Source organism: Cynocephalus volans, chromosome 15 (genome assembly GCF_027409185.1).
Source record: "Cynocephalus volans isolate mCynVol1 chromosome 15, mCynVol1.pri, whole genome shotgun sequence".
NCBI lineage: Eukaryota > Metazoa > Chordata > Mammalia > Dermoptera > Cynocephalidae > Cynocephalus > Cynocephalus volans.
Window position 1 is genome coordinate 45,485,890 of NC_084474.1, and position 9,995 is coordinate 45,495,884.

The following is a 9,995-nucleotide window of genomic DNA, read 5'->3' on the forward strand; positions in this document are numbered from 1 at the left end:
CTCATGGTTTCTCACTGCAAACATAACCCTGAGAAGTGGCTTGCATATAGGGCCTTGGCATATCCAGGAAGATGGGAAGAATACAAGAACCCACGGAGCACACCCCTTCCCAACAGTGTCTTCCCAAAACAATACTTGTTGTTTGAAATAAAGTAATTGAGAGAGCACCCCACAATATGAGAAACTTTATAAAAATTTGAATAAAAGGTAACTCCCTATCTTTTCTAAGGAATACTACCCTTAACATTTAAACATATGCAATATTTTAATGAACTCCCTCTATTAGAGTATCGATCATTAAAATTAAACACCTTATAAATGGTGTCTTCTAAAAATGACTTCATCTACAGTAGTACTTTGATGACAGTTTAGGAAAATGAGATATTGCAAGTCATGCCAGGTATGTTAAACTACAACTCTGTCTTATTGTTTCTTGGTAACAATGCAAAGATGCAGACATAGCTGTACTAAATAGGACTGCACGTTTTGCTCAGTAAAAAAATTATAGTATGCCTGGTGCTTTAAATCCAGGACTAGTAATCATGCATTTTCAGAACTAAACATGAAGTTTTTATGTAAACAAAAGTCATCACAATTTATTTCATATCCCTTTTATAACTCATTCCTACTAGTAGTTAATGTTTTTAAATTGAACACTTTTTCTATTAATGATTAAGCACTCACTCAGTCAAATAAGTCTTCAACAAGCCTATCAGAATGAATCCAGATACGTATAGGAATCTATTAAGGCAAATGATAATATATTTTAAAATAATATTACATTATCAATTGCCATTACCAAATATGGGTTAATGCAATAGGCTTTTCTGCTAACACTGAATGAAGAGCATTCAACAATTTTATAGATGTTTTATTGTAGTCATGTATGTTAATACAGCCAGAAATTGAAGCCAGAAAGATATTATGCTGAACCTAATTAAAAAACAGACCTGCGTTAGACACACGTGAAAATGTGAATAAAAAGAGGAATCAATGAATAATTCTAAAAACTCCAAGACCATAACACGTCATCAGTAGTGAAAGCTTATCAGACCCCTATACCATCCAATAATCTAAAATTAACAATGATTTATTATCTGTAGCAAGAGTCTTTATTTATAGGATTTATGGACTTCCCCAGGGAAGTTCATAAATAGGCTTCACAAGAAAATGTGACTCTGTTGCAATACTCTGAGGGTTTGTAGTATGTAAGTCAAGTTTCCTGAGGAGAGACTAGTGCTTTCATATTCTCACAGGGGTCTAGGGCTCAAAAAAGGTTAAGAATCATCTATTTTAAAATCTGATGGGCCGAGCCCGTCGTGCACTCAGGAGAGTGCAGCACTGGGAGCGCAGCGACGCTCCCACCGCGGTTTCGGATCCTATGTAGGAATGGCCGGTGCACTCACTGGCTGAGTACCGGTCACGAAAAAGACAAAAAAAAAAACAAAAACAAAAACTGATGATCTTTTTCTGGAGCCCCCCAATACGGCATTTTCTGTTAACCAGATTATAAAATACAAGAAACCGCCAGATAAAAATTATGAACAAAAAGAAAAAATTGATTTTTGGTTACTTTTAAAAGCAGACACTTATTATCAGGTATAAATAGTCCCTAAAAAACTCTACATTGGGCAAAATAGCTTATGACAGCTAGTGAGAGTCTAAAATTAGTAATAAAATTCTTAACTTGTATAACTCTTAATTTTTAAAACTTTCTAAAATATTCAAAATTGTCCTATAAAAAGATGAACTTATAAATATACAATCTATTATGCCATTTAGAATATAATCTACTGACATATAAAGTGAGCAAACTCTTTTGCTACTAAATTGACTAAAAACACCCACCATTTTACAGCCCCCAGCATTTTAATGATACAATCTGAAAAAGAAAAAAAATAATTGCAAATATCTTTCTCATCAACTATAATTTATATTACTGCAAAGCATCACTAACACAATATATACAGCAAATAGATCTTCTAGTCTGGTGGATCACAAATTTGGCTGACCATAAAAAAAAAGTAAAATAAAATAATAAAGCTATTACTGACTAACAGGTACAAATAAGCTGTCTACCCTAAGTGAATCGTTGTGCAGCACATGCCTATATTGAAACAACACACTGTACTCCACAAAATTGTACAAGTAAATGTTAAAAAGTGAATTTAAAAATAAACATATACATAAAATTTAAAAAAATAAATTTAAAAAAAAGCTATTATTAAATCTGTCCAGACAATGTTGCTATTAGCAACAATTAACAAGAACTTTTTATGATACTAGGCATGTGCTCAGACTTTGAGTATACTATTACTAACACTCAAAATAACTCATCTGGGCAGGTATTAGTCTCATTTTTGAAATGAGCTTCAGTTAAGCTCAGAAGAAATACGCTCCATACCCAAGGCCACAGTGCTGCTAATATCCCAGCCCATGTCTATGTGGCTCTCGAAGAGGGCTGCTGAACCATGCACTTCCAGCAATACCTCTCACATGATGCCTGGTACTGGCACATGTGTTCTTTTGACTGTACCTCTGCGCCATTTATGGTCCTTCAATTTTTTTTCTTTAAATATTAGCACATATTTAACCCTTATTTCATGGAGGTAAGAAACAATCAGCAAAGAATTTGGGGAACACTTTCTTTACATACTCACTAAAAACCTTCCATTAACAACACTTAACTATAATACAGCAACTATTACATCTTGAAACAGATATTAAAGAGGGAATTAAACTGATCAGAGATAACCCCATTGAGATACAAGTTTAATTTTAGCTTCAATCTGAGCAGCAAGCCTTTTTCTATGACACCTCTTTAGCTATAATATACATATTCTAATTTGATTAAAGAATTTTTTGTTTCATCTAATAAAGGAATCCAAATCAATGTTATCATATTCTGTATGTCATAACTTGTTATATCTGAAATACATAATATACCTTTCAATTTGTGGAAGCTGTTTCTTGGACTGAACTGCTTTGAGAAATTCAGTAAAATATTCTGGCTTTACAATTGGACGTCCACAAATGAGTGCACAAATTGTCTAAAATGAAGAAAACATATGTGAATATATATATTCTTTTTTTAAAGAAAAATTTTAAGTTATAAACTACAAAAAGATTTTTCTATACTGTTTTCCCTTTCATCTCTGTAAATCTTTAAAGAAACCACAATCTATAATAGAAGTCAGTATTTGCTCACTGCTTAGTTTTAGAACACAAAATCACTCTATAACTCTATTATAAAAAGCTACCAGTTATTATATTAATTCAAAAACTGCTTTTTTGGGCTGTGGAACAACATAACAAAATAAGACATTTTAAAAATTCATTCTAATTTTAAAAACATTAAAATGTTAAAAATATAAAAAAATAAGAAAATGTTACATATCTACTGCAAAAAAGACAACATTAGGAGATAAACAAAAGAGAGATATTTTCAACCTGATTGCTCTGTAAAAAGATTGTAACCATATAATAAGGCCTTTTAAGAAAGTAAAAGGCTTGAGCACAAGAAGAAAAAAAAAAAAAAAGAAAGTAAATAAAGGAACAACTGTTTGGGGTTGGGTAAAAGCTCAAAATAAGTACATACAGTTAAGGGGGAAAAAACTGCTACTAATATGTGTATTAAGTTATAAGCCTCAATTAAGATATATCTACAAAATCTGAGAAAGATTAAAAAATGCTACTGTGGGCGATGAAAATGAAAATAAAGAAGATTCAGCATAATTTCTAGCAAGTAGTCCAACTAACAGTCCAACTACAGAATTTGTAAGTATGCTTTGAATAACACAGGGTATTGCCTAAACAGGAGCAAGCAGATTTGGGGTGTCTCTCAAGAGTGGTATCTAAAAGATACCAACCTCCAATGTGAATGAAATAATTAACTTCCAGCATGCAGCAGTAACATGTAATTCAGCACTGGGCTCACTAAACTCTAACACATGTGACTCTGCACAAATTACTTAACTGCTCCATGTCTCAGTTTGCTCTTCAGAAAATAAAAGTTGAACTGAATACTCTTTAAGCTCCCTTTTGCTTCTGACATTCAATGGTTTTAAAAACATAAGCTAACCTGTAACTTTTGGAAAATTTACCAAAAAATATTAACAACGTTTTCTTTTTTGGCACATGATTGATCAGAAATATTGAGAAAACTGCTCTGCAAACCATGTTGGTGTCTCTAATGGAGAGATCCACAAGGTGGCCATTAGCATCCCAGTCAATGGAATAGTGTCTCAGTCCGTCATTTCACACTCTCCAAGCAAGTGTACGATTACCCATTCCATTTCTTAAGTACCTTAACAACTTAAAGGGAAGAGTGCTGGAGCCCAAACTTAAATGTTCTGGTCTTTATAAAGGTGCGTACCTACACCAAACTAATAAATGAACATTTTGATTTATAAATCGACTATCTATGGCATAAATTAATACTTGAGAGGCTAATCATGCTGCTGAATTTATAAAATCAATTTTATAAACTTGCAAAGATGAAAAAATCCTTGATCAGAGGCAACCCCACCAAGGTACAAGTTTAACTTGAGGTTCAATCTGAGCAGTAAGTCTTTCTCTATAACACTTCTTTAGCTATAATACACGTATTCTAATTTAATTAATTATATTAAATACTGAAGAATTTTTGTTTCATATAATAAAGGAAGCCAAATATTTTCTGCTTTTCACTGTAGATATTAACCTAAAATAATTCCACATATCTGTAGTCAACCTGTTTATAAGGAGACGAATCACCTCCCAATACCATTCTTCAATTAGCTTTGCATATAACCAAATCTGATGAAGATGCAAAATCTGAAAACATACCAAAATATATCAGTTTTAATCAATAGTCCGCATTGTCTAAGGGTACATATCTTCATATTTCTAGATTGTCAAGATACACTAAGGTAATATTAAATTACAAGAACTTAAAAGGCTTTGGGCCTTAGGCCAAATAAATTCTAAATAAGAGAAGATTATGAGATGGTATCAGAGACCGGAGGAAGACAATTTGACAGAAAAGATATGAGATGCTAATGTTGAAGACTGGCAGTTAATCTCTAGTTGCTTTTCTTTTTGACTGAAAACACAACTATACACTATAATAAACTTCTTGGTGAAAAGATAACATAAATCATTTTTTAAAATGCTAAATCAAAATCTGAAATCTAATTTTAGGTGCTTTTGCTTGTCTCGGATAACAAACAGGTTTCCTGAAAAGCCATTCAAGTCTAAATGGTATATAAAAGGCATGAGGGGGGCATATATAAATCTACAACTAACAGTACTGATAGTTTTGAAGTAAATTTTTAAAAAAACCTTTGTGTAATGGGCGAGTGAGTAACCTTACATTCACAGGACTTATTTTAACATAACAAGGCATTCAACCTACTTTAATGGTAACTTTCACTGATATCATGACAAGATGAGTACATTCTTCTGTCCAACTGTTCACAGTAAGTCCTCCAAGTTGCAATACAGCTTGATTTAAAGCAGTTTTCCCAGAGACATCTAAACAAGAAGAGCATGCAACCAAAGGCTCATACTCTACTCTGTAAATGAGAATAAGTTACATAAAGTTATATTATCATAGTTATAGAGATGGTGATTTATAGTACTTTAAAACTTGAAGCTCACATCGCATATTATTATTTTAATTTTAATGTATTATTAAACTTTCTAACCTATGAAATTATCACTTCCTAAGTCTTGAGTTGCAATGAGGAAAAAACAATGACCGAAAGTTAACATTATACTTTCACCAATGAGGAATCAAACATATGTAGCTCCCATCAAGACTCACAGGGCCCACTCAAACTCTCATTCACTCTCATCACTATGACAAAAACGCACTAACCACTTGTGGGACAAACTTCCCTACTGTGCCAAGTGAGAACTAAATTACATTGTTTTTAATTCATTATCCATAAATGTCCTGTCCTTTAGAATTTTACTGACATAAAATAAAGTCCATTTTAATATCCATTTTTAAAGTTCTTACCTGAATTTACTTGCAAACACTCCAAAGGTAACTCTATCCCCTGTCCTCAAAGTTTGGGAAAGGCCATTCTGCATTTTTTCCTCATTAACAAAGGTACCATACTTAGAATTATCTTTTATTGTCAATATAGGGATTTCATCTGTTTGACTCTGAAAAATCAACAAATAATTGAAAGTGTTATACCACTCAGTATGTTCAATTCCCAGGGGAAAAGGTTTCAAAAGAAAAGGCTGATAACTTTTTGAACAGGCAGTAGATAGGTGGTTAACCTCCCAACACAGCAGACAACAGTTATTGTTTTGGTTGCCTTCATTCAACTAGCAATTCATATTTGCCTTTAGGGAAATTTCTTAATTCCAGAATTACCCTTCTTAGAATATACATTTTCTTTTTTTTTTGTAGGTCAGTGGGGATTTTCCTGACTCCTCAATTTCACACATTTGAGAATTTTTTGCTTTGGTACAGTCTGTTTCATGTGTGACAAGACAGCTTCACTCCTACTTCTTTTTTCTACATTACTAAAATTACATTGTAAAAACTGGTCCAATGAGAATAAGGGATTAAAGGATAGAATTTCTGACATGGTAATCATTTTATTTTCTGTAGAAATCTCAATAATGTTTTTCTATACCTAAAAGAACAGACACTAGACCTAAATATCATTGAACGAAGTGAGCATCTTTGCTCAAAATAATGGCTTTTCTTTCTTATTACCACCAGCATTTCAAGAGCACAGATGTTTATAAATATTTTTATCACCTATGGTTGTAATTAAAACAAACTCAAAGCCATTCAAAGGAGCTGTGGGGTATAAATGACAGCCATTTTCCTTAGTAAAACATGTGAAAACGTATGTTATATGGGAAATGCCTGTGTCCACTCCACTACATAACTTCTTTAGGAAGAGGGGTCATGAAGAGCAGTTCACTGCTCTATTTTCAGGCTTCGCACAGACACTGATGCACAGTAAACACTCAAAAAAGGTTTGTTAAGTAAATAAACATAAAAATGTCCTACTTCCTCTGAGTTTCTAAATCACTAAAACAAATAGTAAAATACTGAAACAGAAACTTCAGATCTCAAAATAAACAAATACCACTGGTACTACTGCCAAAATCTAAGTATTTAATTTTGTTAACATTTAAAAAAAAATCTAAAACACCTTTATGAAATAAAAAGTGCTAAGAACTCTCTTTCACATATGCACCAAGATAATCTTTTGTGATTTCAACCCCCCTACTGCAAGCTAATGAAATAAAATTAGTAACATACCAGGTTGGGTACAGAAAAGTTAGCAGTTAACACAGCATGATTTCGACTGATTGACTGATCTTCTCCAATTAGAATGGCACAGTTTTTCCTTCCAACAATGTACTCAACACCAGTCAAAAGTCTGTACGGTTCTCCTAAGAGAAATTTAAAATAAATAAATAAATTGATATACACATATGCACGTATGTGTATATAGGTATGAAAAATATTTAAATAAAACATTCATTTTGCTATTTAAATGTCAATCAACTTTATATAGGTCAAACCTGTGGTTTCATTGAAGAATATAAAAGATTAAATGGATGGAAGACTATACTATTTTTCTAACAGGAAAATTTTGAAAGGAGTCAATGCTTTCCTAGATTAACTTATAAATTTAATGTACTATCAAACGAAATCACAATACTATGTTTGAAACTTGATAAACAGATTAAAAAATGTATTGGGAAAATATGTAAAAAAAAAAGTCAAGGAAAGATTTTATATTACAGGAATTTGCCCTACTAGATGACAAAATATGCTATAAAGCTATAGTAATTAAAACTATGGTACTGGACCAGGAGTAAACAACATAGGTCAATACAACAGACCAGATGCAAGTGTATGTTTTTGAGAATTTTGTTTTTGTTAAAGGCAGCATTTTAAATCAGTGGGAAAGGATTATTAGTTTTAAAAAATGCTGTAAACGACAAATTGTTGGAGTAACAGCATATATGTTGGAAACTTGTGGAGTTTAGTCTGGGAGCACAGGATTCCATTACAAGAGTGATAGGGTGTTAGTGAAGATACACTAAACAGTAGGAATGAGTCCTGGAGAGCCTTCAACTCCATTCTAAGCAGTTTGGACTATATCCTGTTAATCAGAGATTCTTAACCTAGAATGGACACTCTCAAGGAAAAATTTTTATGTTGGTTTACCCACATTTTGTCTAGGGAATGCATTCACAGCTTCCCTAGACAAAATGAGATTCTTAAAAGAATCAGATTCTTAAAAGAGACCATTATCCCGTAAAAGTTAATATTGCCAGCCACTGATGACAGAAGCATATTCCTTCTACTGTTTGTTACATTAAATTTGTCCTAACGCTGTCTCCATAGTGAACTGCAACCTAACTTAAAAGTATATTCTTGTAACAGAGAACAGAGTCAGCCAATCACAGCAGCTGAGCTCCAGCCAATCACAGGCTTCCAACTGATCAGACCATTCCCACATAAGGCAAATGCTGTTTGTAACCAATCAAGCTGTTTCTGTATATCACTTCCTTTTCCTGGCTATAAATATTGCCTGTCCAACCTTTGCTGGATGTAGCTCTCTGAAACTACTGGTTCAGGGAACTAACCAATTAATGAATAGTTCTTTTCTCAAATAAACTCTGTTAAATTCAATCTATCTAAAGTTTCTCTTTAAAGACACCCTAGAGGAACCCTGGAAGCCAGCTTCAGGCTATCGTTTCTTGAACTGAATCCTACCTGCCCACTAACACAAAATTTATGTTCTACCTTAGCATTGCTCCAAGGCCACGGGGATGCCTTTACCTTTGAGTCTTTACAGTATTTATATAGTTTGGCCCACTTCGTTGTCCTTTACATTGCCAGTCAAATTAAACTCTACATAGATCTTTTTTTCAATCATAATGTAAACTTCCTGAGGACAAGCCCCAATCATAGGTAAACCTAATCACCCTTCTATCAATTAATAATGACCACACAAACCAGGTAGCCAATTAACATGTGAAAACCACCTTCCACTGCTGGAAATGCATTTTCTGATGACGTTACGGAGGAAGAGCCTAAAACAAAACTGAAAGTATGCGTCCTCCTGGTTGCCAATTGCCCAAGTTATCACGTGCTTCTTCACAAAAATAAACAATATGCTCCAGACAGTCATCTGGTGCCATCGTGAGGTCTGCCCTGTGATAACTCGCTGTGGGTGTTTTCCTAAAATTTAAAAGACTAGGTGACACAGCAGGTACCCGCCAAGGCTCACTTCGGCAGCCACCTAGACAGATCTGGTCCCCACCGCGGAGCACCTGGCAGCAGACCGGGCGAGCAGCCCCTTACTCTGCCCTTCGCCTACTCCAAAACCCCGGCTGAAGCCTGGTTCGAAGTCACCGCGCCGCCTGAGAAGACCGCGAGGCTCCCAGGTACCAAATCCGCGGCCTTCGCATCCCCCTTCCGCAGCCTCCCGGGGCGGAAACGGAGGCGGCACCGGAAGGCGGCGAGAGGCGCGAAGACGGACCGAAAGCATCGCTTCCAGATCTTCCCTGCGGCAGCTGCTCCCGGGAGAACGGGCCCCCGCCTTTCCTTTCCGTCCTTACCTCGGGCCGGGCCCGCGGCGGGGAGCAGCTTCCACATGTGTACGGCTCCTCCAGGCCGGAGCCTTCCTGCGGCCACGTAACGCGGCTCGCCGCCGTGCGCGGCCACAGCTCCTGCAGTTGGCGCGGACTCAGAGACGTGCGCGCTCCCGGGAGCCGCACAAGCCCGCTTGGAAACCGAAGGATGAGGCGGGAGTGCCACGTGGGCGCCTGGTCGCCACCTGGTGGTTAGGAAAGGAACAGCGCAATGTGTGTTGAAATGTGCTGTTACAAGGGTATGAAGTACGGATCCCGTATCAAGGTGTTCACTGGATGTAAGATAATCTACTTTTCCTGATTGTGAATGGAAGGAATTTTAAAAATTAGCTCCAGAGCAACATAAGGCAAGTTTTTAAATTAAATAC

At 35.4% G+C, this 9,995-nt stretch overlaps 1 protein-coding gene across 2 annotated transcripts in view; it reads right to left on the reverse strand.

Moving 5' to 3' along the window:
- Positions 1–9,716, reverse strand: part of NBN (nibrin) — a 40,839-nt gene extending 31,123 nt beyond the window's left edge. Inside the window, exons 1-5 of one of the 2 annotated variants that reach the window (XM_063079220.1) lie at positions 9,595–9,716; positions 7,277–7,410; positions 6,005–6,153; positions 5,396–5,555; positions 2,947–3,050 (exon numbers count right to left, since the gene is read on the reverse strand). In XM_063079220.1, the coding sequence (XP_062935290.1) occupies positions 2,947–3,050; positions 5,396–5,555; positions 6,005–6,153; positions 7,277–7,410; positions 9,595–9,631 (584 nt within the window). In that variant the 5' untranslated portion in view covers positions 9,632–9,716. Of the gene's footprint in view, positions 1–2,946; positions 3,051–4,732; positions 4,821–5,395; positions 5,556–6,004; positions 6,154–7,276; positions 7,411–9,594 lie in introns of those variants that run through there. The other variant, XM_063079221.1, reaches the window with a different exon arrangement.
- Positions 9,717–9,995: the final 279 nt, after the last annotated feature.